This window comes from Astyanax mexicanus, chromosome 1 (assembly GCF_023375975.1).
Source record: "Astyanax mexicanus isolate ESR-SI-001 chromosome 1, AstMex3_surface, whole genome shotgun sequence".
NCBI lineage: Eukaryota > Metazoa > Chordata > Actinopteri > Characiformes > Acestrorhamphidae > Astyanax > Astyanax mexicanus.
The window spans coordinates 125540470-125559449 of NC_064408.1; the positions used below are offsets into that span (position 1 = coordinate 125540470).

At 36.3% G+C, this 18980-nt stretch overlaps 2 protein-coding genes across 18 annotated transcripts in view; both read left to right on the forward strand.

Annotated features, from left to right (window-relative positions):
* The window catches only part of LOC103042144 (NACHT, LRR and PYD domains-containing protein 12-like), a 224589-nt gene extending 213565 nt beyond the window's left edge, over nucleotides 1-11024 (forward strand). For all 16 annotated transcript variants that reach the window (XM_049468320.1, XM_049468318.1, XM_049468321.1 and 13 more), the window contains 2 exons: nucleotides 2510-2556; nucleotides 10261-11024. In XM_049468320.1, the coding sequence (XP_049324277.1) occupies nucleotides 2510-2556; nucleotides 10261-10853 (640 nt within the window). In that variant the 3' untranslated portion in view covers nucleotides 10854-11024. The remainder of the gene's footprint in view (nucleotides 1-2509; nucleotides 2557-10260) is intronic.
* Nucleotides 11025-16366: 5342 nt separating this feature from the next.
* LOC103044108 (NIMA-related kinase 11) overlaps nucleotides 16367-18980 on the forward strand; it is a 186732-nt gene continuing 184118 nt past the window's right edge. The window contains exon 1 of one of the 2 annotated variants that reach the window (XM_049465067.1): nucleotides 16367-16552. In XM_049465067.1, the coding sequence (XP_049321024.1) occupies nucleotides 16377-16552 (176 nt within the window). In that variant the 5' untranslated portion in view covers nucleotides 16367-16376. The remainder of the gene's footprint in view (nucleotides 16553-18980) is intronic. The other variant, XM_049465068.1, reaches the window with a different exon arrangement.

Consider the following 18980-nt stretch of genomic DNA (forward strand, 5'->3'; position numbering starts at 1 on the left):
AAATAGAATAATATCAGTTTCAGTTTCAGTTAGTTTCAGTTTCAAATCACTAAAACAGCTCACCAAAACCTCAACCTGTCCTTTATATTTGACAGTATTTGATTAACTTTACAGGTCTTTACTCATCTTCATTTATTTAACTAAACTGAGTTTTTATATTATTTGTAGCCTCGCGCTGAATTCAGCTCCGCGCTGCGGAAGAGAGAGCAAGAGAGAGAGAGAGCAAGAGAGAGAGTGCAGCGCAGCGCGGCAAAATTTGATTTCTCTTGATTAAATATAAGTGAATGTGAATTTAATACCATTTAATACCAAATATTAAAATACACTTGAACGGAATTTATTTATTAAAACTGTTTTTTAAATCGCAATACCGCATGCTCTTTCCTTATGAGAGGCGGTAAATCTGTATAACCGTTTGATCCAGCTGTTAAACTGTTATATTAATACCATTTTAATTTTTTTCGTTTCTATGTTTTGAAATTCGGGTTTATATTTTGGGTTTATTTTCGTTTGTTATTTTTCTAATAATAATAGAAATAGATCATTTTATTTTGCACACGTTTCCCGACGCACAACAAGCTTATTTGCGTCAATAACATGAAATGTTTAAAATTAATACAGACATGTAGAAAAAAAACGAAGACAAGCTATAACCTAGATATAAATAATAATAATATCCTAATAATAATAGAATAATAATAAATATTATAATAATTATATAATATGTAGCAGTAGTAGTAGGGTATTTTAATTTTCATCCCTGACTCTAATTCATATAAGTTATATACCTGATTTAATCATTTTCCGTACAATCCCTGCTAAAGTTTAAGGTGAAGGAGACCTAAAGAAGGTCAGTGCATGTTTCTGGAAAAAACAAAAAGTGGGCAATGCATCGTCCATCTTCATTTATGACCCACCATCGCGATGGTGGGTCACAAATGACGATGGACGATGATATCGTCCATCGTCACAACCCTAGTTTACACTTGAAGACACTGTATAGGTCAGGGTTGTTGCAGTTTTGTATAAATAGCAATCTTAGCATTGGTGTTCTCCATTCTACCCCCATTGCACTGTAGATAGTTGGAGGCCCACACTGTAGTGGCGTTTAACCTGACCCAGTAGTCGACAGGGCTCTCCTTGTCTTTAGGCCGTGTGGCATAGAAATCAGCAAGTGGCAAATACGACAAACGCCAAAGTGGCATTTTAACACATCACGTTTTCTCAGAACTCACTACTGAACAGGAAGAGTCAGGTCACGGCAACAATTTTATGTAGCAGATGTAAACATGTTCATACACGGAAGAACCACACCACAACGGACAATCAGACTTCTCCTTTAATGCTGGAACTTAGCACAAGACATGGAGCAGAGTTAGCATAGCACACAACAACAGGCACCCCCCCCTCTCCAGTTCAGCATTCACCATGTGATTGTGCAAGTTATCTTTTTTATAATAATACTGCTTAAATTAATTTTTGGTGCAGTTTTAGATTAAACACAATAAGGAATGGGTAGATAAATTAAACAAAACCAACCATAAAGATATTACAACAAAACCAACCGTGAAGATATTACAACATACAGTGAGGAAAATAAGTATTTGAACACCTGTGACTTCATGGAAATCATGGAGGGGTTTGATATTTTTATATAAGGTGCATGTCCATTGTGAGAGTATTTAAACACCTGTGAAAATCAATGTTTATATTTGGTAGAGTAGACTTTGTTTACAGTTACAAAGGTCAAATGTTTCTGGTAGTTTTTCACCAGGTTTGCACAAACTGCAGCAGGGATTTTAGCCCATTCCTCCACACAGATCTTCTTGAGAGATCTTGTTTGAGTATGTTTCTTATTGTATTGTGTTGTTGCTGCTGGATGCCTAAATTTCCTTCGGGATAAATAAAGTATCTATCTATCGTCTATCTATCTTACGGAGCGACTCCTTGGTTATCCTGGCTGTGTGCTTTGGGTCATTGTCATGTTGGAAGACCCAGCCACGACACGTCTTCAGTGCTCTAACTGAGGGAAGGAGGTTGTTCCCCAAAATCTTGCAATACATGGCCCTGCTCATCCTCTTCTTAATACAGTGCGGTCGTCCTGTCCCATGTGCAGAAAAACACCCCATAGCATGATGCTTCCACCCCCATGCTTCACATTAGGGATGGTGTTTTTGGGATGGTACTCATCATTCTTCATTTCACTTCTCAAATATCACTGTGTTCGTCTGCTATGTGATATATTTAACTGAAATTGCTGATCCGAACAACCAATGATTTATGAAGAAAAATCATGAAAATTATCAGGGGAGCCCAAACGTATTAAAATTCAACTATTTGAAACATGTCACAAATGTCACAAATGTAAAAAACTGGAAATCATTAGAAAAAAAACTGGGAAGAGATTTAGAAATAAGAAATAAAGATAGAATGAGGAAGAGAGACTTTAGTTAACACTGTTTTCTCTCTCTCTCTTTGTGTGTGTGTGTGTGTGTGTGTGTGTGTGTAGAATGGAATCTGGAGGGGCAATCAGAATGAAACCAGGACTAAAGAAATGTAAGTTAAAACAAACACAATCACATAAACACACTCATATAAGCACACAAACACACACCCTCACACCAACACACGCTCAAAACACACACACACACACTCGCACAAATATACACACACTTACAAACACTCACATAAACAAACATACATACACTCAAACACACACACCCTCTCACAAACACAACCTCACTTCACATAAACACACAAACGTACACACACTCACACAAACACTCTCTCACAAACACACACTCACACAAACATACACACATACAAACACACACACACACATGCACACTCGCATAAACACATCCATATGAGCACACAAACATATACTCCCTCACACAGACACACACTCAAGACACACACACACTCACACAAATATACACACACTCACAAACACACTTACAAACACTCACATAAACAAACATACATACACTCAAACACACACACACCCTTACACAAACACACCCAGCAGGCACAAGACGTCAGGTTGACGTCAGGTTGACGTCAGCAAAATGGTATATTTTAGTTGGAAATGAAAATCGGGTTGACGTCAAAACCCAACGTCAGGTTGACATCAAGATCCAGATGTGTTGGGCAGATTCTGAATTAGGGTTGTTTTATTAGTCAGATATCACTCAAAATTAATTTCAAGCTCAAATGTTACAGATATTTAGTTGTAGTTTGAATGAATAAAGTTGGGTTGATGCCAAATCCTAAAATTGCCTTAATATCAAGATCCAACTATAGACAATTTAGGTTCAAAATCAAAGTCAAGGATCTGTCAAAAAAATCATTATCGAATTTAAGATGGGAATAAAAAATTAGTATCCATCAAAATCGGACATTAGCAGTCAGAATTCTTAAAATCCATATTGAAAATGCGACATTCTAAGCACAAATTGGATTGTCAATATCAGACCAAAGTTATTCATTTTTAAGAAGAGTTAAACTTTACCAATGTGTGGATTAAATGGCTAATACAACAACAGGATATGAAAACTGTTTTATTGAAATGTTAAATAATGTGCTTACCTTGTTTTCGAAGCGGTATATTCACAAAATAAAATTAATCCAACAGTACTTAATGCAATAACTCCATTAACTCCACAACATTTCTCCCAAATTACAAATAAAAATACTGTCATTTAGAACATTTATTTACAGAAAATGAGAAATGTCTAAAATAACAAAAAAGATGCAGAGCTTTCAGACCTCAAATAATGCAAAGAAAACAAGTTCATATTCATAAATATTTAAGAGTTCAGAAATAATCAATATTTGGTGTAATAATCCTGGTGGTTTTTAATCACAGTTTTCATGCATCTTGGCATCATGTTCTCCTCCACCAGTCTTACACACTGCTTTTGGATAACTTTATGCTGCTTTACTCCTGGTGCAAAAATTCAAGCAGTTCAGTTTGGTTTGATGGTTTGTGATCATTACAGTTTTTCTTGATTGTTTACACACATTTTCTGAAAGCATGACTCATACTCTCAGAACTCTACACACAAATCGATTGTTTTTATACTCAGAACACACAAATATACTGTAACAAACGTTTTATTTTTCCCACAAAACAATGTACACAGTGTACATCCCAACCGACACAAAGTTGCACATACAGTGCAGAAGATTTTACTGTATACAGTTAATAATAAAAAAACAAAACAAAAAAAACTATGCTGCATCCTCTCTTCTGTTTCGGTCTGGCCACAGCACCTCATCTACATCACAAGCAATGTTTTCCCTGGCCAAGCAGCGGGGGAAATATCACCTAGCATGGCGTATCCAGCCATGAAAAGCATCAACTGCTATATCTCCGCATGCGTCTTCCATAGCTTGGAAAAGGGGTATACTCGTTTCTGAATTTAGGTCGTACACTTTCCATGTCCAGGCAGAAAAAAAATCCTCAATAGGATTGAGGAATGGAGAATATGGAGGGAGATAAACAACTGAAAAGCGTGGGTGGTCAGTGAACCAGTTATGAACCAGAGCAGCCCGGTGGAAGCTTACGTTGTCCCAAATGACAACGTACCTGAGCTGCTCTGGGCCGTCTATCTGATCTGGTGGAATGAGTGTGTTGTGTAGGGTGTCCAGGAATGTGATCAGATGGGCAGTGTTGTAGGGGCCAAGGGTAGCATGGTGATGGATGATGCCATGGTAGGTCATCGCTGCACACATTGTGATGTTCCCTCCGCGCTGGCCAGGGACTTCAACAATGGCACGCTGGCCGATTATATTCCTTCCCCTCCTTCGTCTTTTTGTGAGGTTGAATCCAACCTCATCAATGAAGATGAACTGGTGCTCCACTGCATCCACCTCCAGCTCAAGGACTCTCTGAAACACACATGACAATATCAGAAGTAGACATGGAGCGGTCACTATTGTGAAGCACAATCATTATGATTACAATATAATAGAAAGAAATATGTATGATTTATACAATGTTGACAGTATGCATCAAGGGTGGGAATGTATAGGACGTACTTGCACATAGTTATATCGCAATTCTTTGACTCTTTCTGAATTGCGCTCAAATGGCACCCTGTAGACCTGCTTCATCCTCCGTTTATTTCTGTGCAAGACACGGTCCAGCGTTGATAAACTTACCCTATCAATATTTTGAAATATCTCATTGTTTTCTATTATTTTTCTTTGTATTTGCCGTAAGGTAATGGCGTTATTTTCAAGAACCATGTTCATGATCTCTGTTTCCTGTTCAGGAGACAGAAGACGGCCCCGTCCACCTCGTGTTGGTAATCTTTCAGTTCTGCAATACAAAGAGTGCAATACTGTAAATACTGTGTAGGAATACATTTCCCAAATACTCGAAACACAATGTCCTACAGAACAGTCCACAGGTAATACTGTACTACTGTGCTCATTGAGTACTGTATTGATATGCAGTACTGCAGTTTTGTAGTGAGAGTAGATTTCTTACCTATTCTCATTGCGGAAAGTCCGGATGATGGATGCTACAGTGTACCTGCTCAAATTTGGCTGTACTCTTTGCCCAGCCTCCCTCATTGTTAGGCCATGGTTGACCACATGGTCAACCAAAGTGGCTCGGATCTCATCAGAAATGATTGTCCTTGGCCTTCCTCGTCCTCGTCCTCCCCATCGTCCTCCTCTTACTCTCACTCCTCTGGCTCTGGCTCTGCCTCTGTTTACAACATTGGCCTCCATTGCTCCAAAACAGAAGAGCTCACCTGTTGCCCTTTTATGCTAAAGCTCTGATTGCTGAGTGGAAACATGTGTGTTAGGTGTTTGCCCATGTGAGGAGTCAGTGTGCATAGTAGGGCAATTAACTTTAGAGTTTTGAATAACAGTGTGTTCCTTGTGAAAACAAGAGATTTTCTTCATGACAATTGTGTGTAGAGTTTTGGAAAAAGTGTGTTTTAGAACTGCAATTTGAGTGTAAAGCAGGAATTGTGCTTGTAGTTTAGCAGAATTGGTTCAGGGGGTTGGTGCATGAGTTACATTTTGTGGTCATTGTGTTTCAAGTACCAATATTTGTGTGTAAACAATCGAGAAAAACTGTAATCTTCCTCTTGATTATATTCCAGAGGTTTTTAATTTGGTAAAATCAAATTGTTACGGCCAGCTCGTTCACACAAAAACGCAACATAAAAAGAAAGGAGGCAACACCAGATTCAATAATCAAATAATATAATTTATTTAATAAATGAAGTCTAGGGGAATGAAAAATAAGGAGAGAGAGAGAGCGAGAGGGAGAGAGATCTTCTCCCAGGTGTATATATACACACATTAAGATTCAGACGTGTATCAGACGTTGGGTTTTGATCACCATATCTTACAACGAAACGTTGGAGTTTTACGTTATTTTGATGTAAGGATATGATGTTTAGGTGACGTTGGATTTTGGTTACTTAATATTATGATCCAAAACAACTAAATATCAACGTCTAGTGATGTCAGAACATCACGTCAAGCTGACGTTAAGATTCAGATGTGTATCAGACGTTGGGTTTTGGTCATCATACCTTACAATAGAATGTTGCACATTTATGTCAGTTTGACATACGGATGTGGTTTTTGTGTGACAAACGTACACACACACACCAACATACACACACTCACACACACTAACACAAACAAATACACACAGACATATATACACTTACACAAACACTCACACACTCACACAAACACACACACACTCACACAAACACACACACACTCACACAAACACACTCACACAAACACTCAAACATAAACACACAAACACACTCACACAAACACTCACACACTCACACAAACACACACACACACACTCACACAAACACTCAAACATAAACACACAAACATACACACACACATATACACACTCACACAAACACTCAAACATACACACACAAACACACACTCACAAACATACACACTTACACAAACACACTCACACAAATACACTCACAAACACTCACATAAACACAAATATACACACTCACACAAACACTCAAACATACACACACAAACACACACTCACAAACATATACACACTCACACAAATACACTCACAAACACTCACATAAACACACAAACATACACACACACATATACACACACACAAACACTCAAACATACACACACAAACACACACTCACAAACATACACACACTCACACAAATACACTCACAAACACTCACATAAACACACAAACATACACACACACATATACACACTCACACAAACACTCAAACATACACACACAAACACACACTCACACAAACACACTCACACAAACACACTCACACAAATACACTCACAAACACTCACATAAACACACAAACATACACACACACATATACACACTCACACAAACACTCAAACATACACACACAAACACACACTCACACAAACACACTCACACAAACACACTCACACAAATACACTCACAAACACTCACATAAACACACAAACACACTCACAAACATACACACTCACACAAATACACTCACAAACACTCATATAAACACACAAACATACACACACTCATATACACACACACAAACACTCAAACATACACACACAAACACACACTCACACAAACACACTCACACAAATACACTCACAAACACTCACATAAACACACAAACACACTCACAAACATATACACATTCACACAAACAAACTCACACAAACACACAAACAAACACACACACTGACAAACATACACACTCACACAAACACACTCACACAAACACACTCACACAAACACACAAACAAACACTCACACAAACACACAAACATACACACACACTGACAAACATACACACTCACACAAACACACTCACACAAACACACAAACAAACATACACACACACACATATACACACTCTCACAAACACACAAACACACTCACAAACATATACACATTCACACAAACACACACTCACACAAATACACTCACAAACACTCACACAAACACACACATTCACACAAACACACTCACACAAACACACACATACATACACACACACACACACATATACATAAACACTCAAACATACACACAAACACACTCAAACATATACACATTCACACAAACACACTCGCACAAACACTCACACAAATACTCACATAAACATACAAACACACACAAACATACACACAAAAACACACTCACACTCACAAATACATACGCATTTACACAAACACACTCACAAACACACTCACACAAACACACTCACAAACACACTCACAAACATATACACATTTACACAAACACACTCACAAACACACTCACAAACATATACACATTTACACAAACACACTCACAAACACACTCACAAACACACTCACAAACATATACACATTTACACAAACACACTCACAAACACACTCACAAACATATACACATTTACACAAACACACTCACAAACACACTCACAAACACACTCACACAAACACACTCACAAACACACTCACAAACATATACACATTTACACAAACACACTCACAAACACACTCACAAACATATACATATTTACACAAACACACTCACAAACACACTCACACATATACACACTCTCACAAACACTCAAACATACACACACAAACACACTCACAAACATACACATTCACACAAACACACACTCACACAAATACACTCACAAACACTCACATAAACACACAAACATACACACACACATATACACACTCACACAAACACTCAAACATACACACACAAACACACACTCACACAAATACACTCACAAACACTCACATAAACACACTCACAAACATATACACATTCACACAAACACACACTCACAAATACACTCACAAACACTCACACAAACACACACACACATTCACACAAACACACTCACACAAACACACACATACACACAAACTCACAAACATACACCCACACATACATACACACACACACACACACATATACATAAACACTCAAACATACACACACAAACACACACTCAAACATATACACATTCACACAAACACACTCGCACAAACACTCACACAAATACTCACATAAACATACAAACACACAAACAAACATACACACAAAAACACACTCACAAACACTCACAAATATATACGCATTTACACAAACACACTCACACACACACTCACAAACACACTCACACAAACACACTCACAAACACACTCACAAACATATACACATTTACACAAACACACTCACAAACACTCACAAACACACTCACAAACATATACACATTTACACAAACACACTCACAAACACACTCACAAACACACTCACAAACATATACACATTTACACAAACACACTCACAAACACACTCACAAACACTCACAAACACACTCACAAACATATACACATTTACACAAACACACTCACAAACACACTCACAAACACACTCACAAACACTCACAAACACACTCACAAACATATACACATTTACACAAACACACTCACAAACACACTCACAAACACACTCACAAACATATACACATTTACACAAACACACTCACAAACACACTCAGAAACATATACACATTTATACAAACACACTCACAAACACACTCACACAAACACACTCACAAACACACTCACAAACATATACACATTTACACAAACACACTCACAAACACTCACAAACACACTCACAAACATATACACATTTACACAAACACACTCACAAACACACTCACAAACACACTCACAAACATATACACATTTACACAAACACACTCACAAACACACTCACAAACACTCACAAACACACTCACAAACATATACACATTTACACAAACACACTCACAAACACACTCACAAACACACTCACAAACATATACACATTTACACAAACACACTCACAAACACACTCACAAACATATACACATTTACACAAACACACTCACAAACACACTCAGAAACATATACACATTTATACAAACACACTCACAAACACACTCAAAAACACACTCACAAACATATACACATTTACACAAACACACTCACAAACACACTCACACAAACACACTCACAAACATATACACATTTACACAAACACACTCACACAAACACACTCACAAACACACACAAACATATACACACACTCACAAACACTCACATAAACACACAAACAAACATACACACAAACACACTCACATAAACTCTCTCTCTCTCTCTCTGTATCAGTGCAGTGTGTGTAATGTGTGTTCTTGTGTTCAGACGGCTGTGATTTCACACTGGATCCAAACACAGTAAACCCTCGTCTCTCTCTGAGTGAGGAGAACAGGAGGGTGGAGATTAGAGAGGAGCTGCAGTCGTATCCTGATCATCCAGAGAGATTTAATTGGTATCAGCAGGTTCTGAGTAGAGAGGGAGTTACTGGACGCTGTTACTGGGAGGCTGAGTGGAGCGGGAGAGGAGCTTCTGTAGCTCTGAGTTATAAAACCATCAGCAGGAAAGGAGACAGATCAGACTGTGGGTTTGGAGGGAATATAAACTCCTGGAGTCTGAACTGCTCTGATTACAGATACTCTGTTCTTCACAATAATAACAGAACTGATCTCCCCCCTCCTCCCTCCGGCTGTAGGAGAGTAGGAGTGTATGTGGACTGTCCCGCCGGCACTCTGTCCTTCTACAGCGTCTCCACTGATACACCCTCACACACTCTCACACACTTACACACACACTCACACACACCCTCACACACTCTCACACACTTACACACATTCTACACCACCTTCACTCAGCCCCTCTATGCAGGGATTGGGTTTTATGGTTCTGGCTCCTCAGTGACTCTGTGTAAAATAGTATAACCCTGTGTAACAGAGTGTGTGTGTGTGTGTGTGTGTGTGTGTGTTGGGGAGCTGTATAAATCATTTCTATTCCAGACTAAAGACTTGAATCAAACTGATTCATCAATCTACAGTTTATCACACTGTTTATGATTACTGTAATAAAATGTATTTCTTTATTCCTGTAATTCATATTGTTATTTTTGTTGATTATTTCGTGTCATTTTATAATTTGTATTCACAGAGCTTCTGTTACTGTTATACTGTTTACCATTTGTATGTTTCTTTATGCCTGTATTGCAGATTATTATTCAGTTTCTTTTACCTTATTTTTTAGCTTATTATTATATAATACAGGGATGGGCAACTTCCATGATGGAGAGGGCCACATTTTTTTCAGCATGACCATTGGAGGGCCACATGACCTCGCACTTCAAATAATTGAATATGAAAAACGCTACAAATGATTTTCAATAAGAACAAATTTTATATGAATTTATATCTGTATGTTTACAGCACCAACATTTATCAACAACTATTTTCTGCATATTAATGCATTTTAATACGGCAAAAGACAAACCGTTTGCTTAAAAAAAGTGCAAAAAGGAAGTCCTTCATATCAAAGAACAAAAAGTTTGCTTAAAAAACTGATTGCAAATACAGTAGTTCCTCTGTGTAAAATAAGTTCATTATAACAAGTCCTTCATAAGCAACATAGACAAAACATTTGCTTATAAAAGTGCAAAAGGCATTTGAACTTATTTATAACAAAGAACAAAAAAGATTTAAAAACTGATTGCAAATAGCTCATTCAATAATAGCAGAAAACTAGACCACAGAGCGCCCGTGCCCGCTATTGTTTGGCAGCGGTCAAAAGTAGAATTACATTATTTTTTTTATTTATTTTTTATTTTTTTATTTTTTTTATTATGAAATTATTTTTGATCTATTCGCGAGTGATGACGAGGGCCGTGTGCGGCCCCCGGGCCGCCAGTTGCCCATCCCTGATACAATAAATAAAAACATTAACGCCAACTTTGTTTTTTTTATTTATTGTTAAATTGATAAACTAAAAATAGATTTTTAAAAGCCATTTATGTAGTAATTTACTTGTAATTGATGAAATAGTTTAAATGGCTTAAATAGCTTATCTTCATAAAAATAGCTTATGTATAAATGATTTATTCAGTTATATTTTAAAATTATATTTTAACTAGTAGTGTTAATCAGTTACAAATGTTTCATTATGGATATTTAAATGTAAATAAGAGTAACTAATACAGTCGCATCAACTGCTTAAAAATATTATATTATATTGTATTACTATATTCTTTGAATTATTATTATAAATCATAATTTAAAAATTTAAAAAAAGATGAAATGCTGGTATTTCCCTGTATTTTGGAGAGGCAGACCAAAATAATTTAGTTTGGTGTTGTTTGCCTGTTAATGTTTATAACTACACTATCCACTATTAAATGAAAAGGCTATTTAAATTCTAAAAAAGAACAATTATTACTGTGGATTTTTATCATAATGACTCTGTGAACATTGCATGCAACATAATACAGTTGCAAGAAAAAGTATGTGAACCCTTTGGGATTACTTGGATTTCTGCATAAATTGGTCATTAAACAAACACAGTCTGTTTAAACTAAAACCACACAAAAAAAAATATATGTTTGCAAAGTTTTATTGAACACAACACACACCACGCAGCGACACAAACAAATCCATGGAGGCAGGCGAGAGAAGCGCGGTTTTGTAGCAGAGGATTGAGAAGCTTCTGTTAATGAGGTACAACCATTGGTTTACTCACCCACTCCACTGTTTCACTCTTAACATGTGATTATAAATTAAAATACACAGGATGTCAGCCTAGACCATATACACGGTTTTGTTTTATAAAAAACGCTCCTTGCTGCCCTGCTGAGAACAACAGCTTCAATGTTCAGATTTATAGTGTTAAATATTTCAAGCCAGGAAAGACTTTCTTTATTTTATATTTTATTTATATAGAGAAATCAAGAAAAAAACATATTTTATTTTTTATAAAAACAAGTATTTGTGTTAAGTGAATTCAAGAGAAATGGTCTTTTATTTTTATAAAAAAATATTTTTTTCAGGAAATAGTTCAACTTTAAATGTCTAGAGATACATTGTTGCTGTTAAAAATGCATTTCCAATAAAGGGAGTATTGGTAAAACTGGTTATAATGTTTATGTTAAGGCGGCGGGAGGTGGTGTCTGCAGCTGCTGAAAGTAACTAATAAAGTAACTTGTAAAGTAACTTAGTTACTTTTAAAATCAAGTAATCCATAAAGTAACTAAGTTACTTTTTAAAGGAGTAATCAGTAATCTCATTACTTTTTCAAAGTAACTATACCATCACTGGATACACAGCATAAAAACCCCAGTCATCTCAGTTCTCTGTCGCACCTTTGTAGAGGGGTGACCAGTAACAATGATTAACAGAGAAAAGACAAAAAATGAAATATAAAAAAGACAATGAATTTTTCCACTTTAATTTTTAAGACCTTATTTCAAAGCCATCAAGGGGTGTCTATATTGAGCCTATAATTATTCATAAACCCAGCCAGATATTAATTATGGCTATTTAGGGGTTAGCTAACCTTATGCTAACTAAGTTAGCTTAGCTTAAAGGCTTGCATTGCTCTCTGAACAATATATGCTTGGGTAAGAGTAGCTGCTGTGTGTGTGTGTGTGTGTGTGTGTGTGTGTGTGTGTGTGCCCATAAGCTTTTTCTGTGCACGTCTAATAAGAGCTAACTGGCTATCTTTAGCTCTGGACTTAAAGCTACGTTTAGCTACATAGCTAAAACATTCCCCACTGAAATAAAGTAGTTAACATTAGCTAACCTAGCTAACATTAGCTAAAAGATTCCACACTGAAATAAAGTAGTTAACATTAGCTAACCTAGCTAACGTTAGCTAAAATATTCCCCACTGAAATAAAGTAGTTAACATTAGCTAACCTAGCTAACATTAGCTAAAAGATTCCACACTGAAATAAAGTAGTTAACATTAGCTAACCTAGCTAACGTTAGCTAAAATATTCCCCACTGAAATAAAGTAGTTAACATTAGCTAACCTAGCTAACATTAGCTAAAACATTCCCCACTGAAATAAAGTAGTTAACATTAGCTAACCTAGCTAACGTTAGCTAAAATATGCCACTCTGAAATAAAGTAGTTAACATTAGCTAAACAAGCTAACATTAGCTAAAATATTCCCCACTGAAATAAAGTGGTTAACATTAGCTAACCTAGCTAACGTTAGCTAAAATATTCCCCAGTGAAATAAAGTGGTTAACATTAGCTAACCTAGCTAACGTTAGCTAAAATATTCCTCACTGAAATAAAGTAGTTAACATTAGCTAACCTAGCTAACGTTAGCTAAAATATTCCCCAGTGAAATAAAGTGGTTAACATTAGCTAACCTAGCTAACGTTAGCTAAAATATTCCCCAGTGAAATAAAGTGGTTAACATTAGCTAACCTAGCTAACGTTAGCTAAAATATTCCCCACTGAAATGAAGTAGTTAACATTAGCTAAACAAGCTAACATTAGCTAAAATATTCCACTCTAAAATAAAGTAGTTAACATTAGCTAACGTTAGCTAAAGAATTCCCCACTGAAATAAAAAAGTTAACCTTAGCTAACATTAGCTAAACATTTCACACTAAAATTAAGTATTTACCATTGGATAACCTAGCTAACATTAGCTAACATGTTTCCCACTGAAATATAGTAAAACATTCCCAAATGAAATAAAGTAGTTAACATTAGCTAACATTAGCTAAAACATTTCACACTAAAATATATTTAACATTAGCTAACCTAGCTAACATTAGCTAAAAACGTTTCACAATGAAATATAGTTAACATTTGCTTACCTAGCTACTTAACAACATTATTTCTCTGTGGAACATATGCCAGTTTAAACTATAGCTTGCTAGCTACCATTATCTGGTGCTCACCACATAGTATATGGTGCTCATCACTTAGTAAGTGGTGCTCAACACTTAGTATGTGATGCTCACCACTTACTATCTGGTGCTCACCACTTTACATGTGGTGCTCACCACTAAGTGAGTACTGCTTACTAACCTGTACTGCTAAATTACATGTAATAATATAAGAAGTACTAATTAAAGTAGTTTACAAAAACATGAGGAAAAAAAAAATCAGATCAGAATAAAACATAAAAGATGTGCAAATTTATAATCCAGTTAAACGTAACCTCCTCGTTTCCATTATGGGACATTCTGTAAAAAATATATATTTTTTTTCTTATCATTTTTATTTCCATCATTCTTTCGTTATTACATTATATATTTATTTCACCCTGTTCTTCAACAGACACTAAAAAGTTCTGCTACTGCTACTTCCCTCTGGGATTAATAACTTATCTGTCTATCTGTGTCTGCCTGTCTGTCTGTCTGCCTGCCTGAATGACTGTATGTCTGTCTTTCTGCTTGCCTGTCTGTATGTGTGTCTGCCTGTCTAAATATCTGCCTAAATGTCTGCTGTCTGTCATCTACCTGCCTGTCTGCCTGCCAGTTTGCCTGTCTGAATGTCTGTCTGTCTGCAGACCTGTCTATCTGCCTGTATGTCTGCGTGCCTTTCTCCCTGCCTGTCTGCCTGTATGTCTGCCTATATGTCTGTCTATCTGCCTGTCTATCTGCCGGTATGTCTGCCTGCCTTTCTGCCTGTCTGTCTGTCTACCTGCCTGCATGTCTGTCATTTACCTGCCTGTGTGTCTGCCTGTCTGTCTGTCTGAATGTCTGTCGGTCTGCCTATCTGTCTATTCAACTGTCTGCCTACCTGTATGTCTGCCTGTCTATCTGTCTGTGTGCCTGCCTGTGTGTCTTTCTGTCTGTCTGCCTGCCTGTATGTCTGCTTGTCTGTCTGTCTCTTTGCCAGCTGTTATTTTAATATATCTGTTTTAAACTATTATTATTTTTGTATTGACTCTGTCGCCCCCTGGAGGTGTAAGCGCGCGCTGCAGCCGTTACCCTGGGCAACAGTTTAACAACACTGCAGTGCTGGAGTTGACGGAGCTGCAGTAAATAAACAGAGGTGCGTACAGACCCAACAGACTGTCTAATATTACAGAAATATTCATATTTACAGAAATTACAGACTCTAATAACCAGTAAAACAACTCTAAACTGCAGCGTGTTACACTCTCTTCCTCTCTGTTACACTTCATTTACTGTAAAACTGAACATTGTAGTCCACTTTTGCAACAGACACATTTCTTATTTTTTTTATTTCCCTCAATATAAATGTAGACTGTGTTATTACGTAGTTTATTGGCTATGTGAATACACATATTGACAGCTTTCATTCTTTTACACTTGTTTGTACATTTACTGATATTGTGTAATCATTTCCATTGAAGCTACAATGTAGAAAATAAATAAAATAAAGAAACTGAGAGAGAAGGTGGGTCTAAACTTTTGAAGTTGAAAGTTAAACTCATCCAACCTTTCTCTTTTCAGGAAAGCAGATTGAGTGGAGATGCCTAAATTTTGTGAACTGGGAGCAGAGTCTTCACCTCTTTCAGACAGTCGTTTACCACCTGATCCTCCCGGTCTAATAGCCAACAGATACGTCATCCAGCAGAGCCTGGGGAGGGGCAGCTTCGGCACTGTGTTTCTCATTAACGACACTAAAGCAGCTCCGGGAGAAAAACTGTGAGTCTTACCTGATCTACAGTACAGTACATTACTCTAAAGTACACTACAGTACTCTAAAGTACACTACAGTACTCTACAGCACACTATACTACAATACCGTACATTACAGCACACTACAGTACACTACAGTAATTTACAATACAGTACTCTACACTACAGTACTCTACAGTACAGTACCCTACACTACATTAAAGTACACTATACTTCAATACTATACAGTGCAATACACTACACTACTCCACAGTACACTACAGTACTCTACAATACAGTACATTACGGTACAATACATTACACTACAGAACTTTACATTTCACTACAGTACTTTACAATACAGTACACTACACTATAGTACACTACAGTACAATACAGTACACTACACTATAGTACTATACAGTACAATACAGTACACTACACTGCATTGCAGTACAATACAGTACACTACACTACAGTACTCCACAGTACAATACAGTACTCTACAGTACAGTACACTACACTACATTAAAGTACACTACACTACAATACTATACAGTGCAATACACTACACTACTCCACAGTACACTACAGTACTCTACAATACAGTACATTACAGTTCAATACATTACACTACAGAACTTTACATTTCACTACAGTACTTTACAATACAGTACACTACACTATAGTACACTACAGTACTCTACAATACAATACTCTACATTACAGTACACTACAGTACTCTACATTACAGTACTCTACATTACAGGACAGTACATTACAGTACTCTACATTACAGTACTCTACTGTACACTACAGTACTCTAGTGTACTGTGGTGTAGTTCACTGTAGTGTAGTGTACAGTAGTATATACACTACAGTGAACTACACTACACTACAGTACTGTACTGTACACTACAATACACTACACTACAGTGAACTACACTACACTACAGTACTGTACTGTACACTACAATACACTACACTACAGTGAACTACACTACACTACACTACACTACAGTCCTGTACTGTACACTACAATACACTACACTACAGTGAACTACACTACACTACACTACTGTACTGTACACTACAATACACTACACTACAGTGAACTACACTACAATACACTACACTACAGTACTGTACTGTACACTACAATACACTACACTACAGTGAACTACACTACACTACAGTACTGTACTGTACACTACAATACACTACACTACAGTGAACTACACTACACTACACTACTGTACTGTACACTACAATACACTACACTACAGTGAACTACACTACAGTACAGTACTGTACTGTACACTACAATACACTACACTACAGTGAACTACACTACAATACACTACACTACACTACTGTACTGTACACTACAATACACTACACTACAGTGAACTACACTACACTACAGTACTGTACTGTACACTACAATACACTACACTACAGTGAACTACACTACACTACACTACTGTACTGTACACTACAATACACTACACTACAGTGAACTACACTACAATACACTACACTACAGTGAACTACACTACACTACAGTACTGTACTGTACACTACAATACACTACACTACAGTGAACTACACTACACTACACTACACTACAGTGAAGTACACTACACTACACTACATTACTGTACTGTACACTAAACTATGCTAAACTACACTGCACTACAGCAGTCAGCACATTTGCCAAAAGTCATGGGACACTATACTAGTTTCTAGTTTATTACATTAGTCTTGTTGTTCTATGTGTAAATAAGTTGTTTGCAGTGACTCTAAATTGGTTGTTTTGCTGTTTTTAAACTAATAATAATAATGTTTAGATCCCATATCAGTTACTGTATGTATAAAAATTACATGTATAGTAGAAAAACATTTAACATTAAAGCTAGGATCACACATCATGAAGTGCAACATGGGGAGCAGTTTGAACAGTATTCAGTTGTATTCGTAAAAAAAAAATGTTAGATTTAATTTTATTTTAGATTTAATTTAATAAAACAAGTTAAACAGTGGTTTGATGTAAAAGTGCATATACATTAAGAAGATTTAGTTTAAAACTACAGAAACATTATTATTATTATTATTATTATTATTATTATTATTATTATTATTACTATAGTTTTGTATAATTAGCTTAATGCTTATTTTACAGCTAATTATTGTAATTTTTATATAGATTCATATATTTGCATTCCTAAATTGTATGCATTTATTTTTATTTAACCTTTAAATCTCCTTTTTGAAAAAGAGCTGCGCTAAACTTTACACCATTTCCAGTTACAGAAAATTACAACAATATGTTTACATAAACACATTTAGAATACTTTTTATTTTTTTATTTTTAGAAAAAACAACAACATGAAAATACAAAACAGAGAGAGGATGCCGAGGATTGCTACACCTCATATTTTTGAAATAATATAGT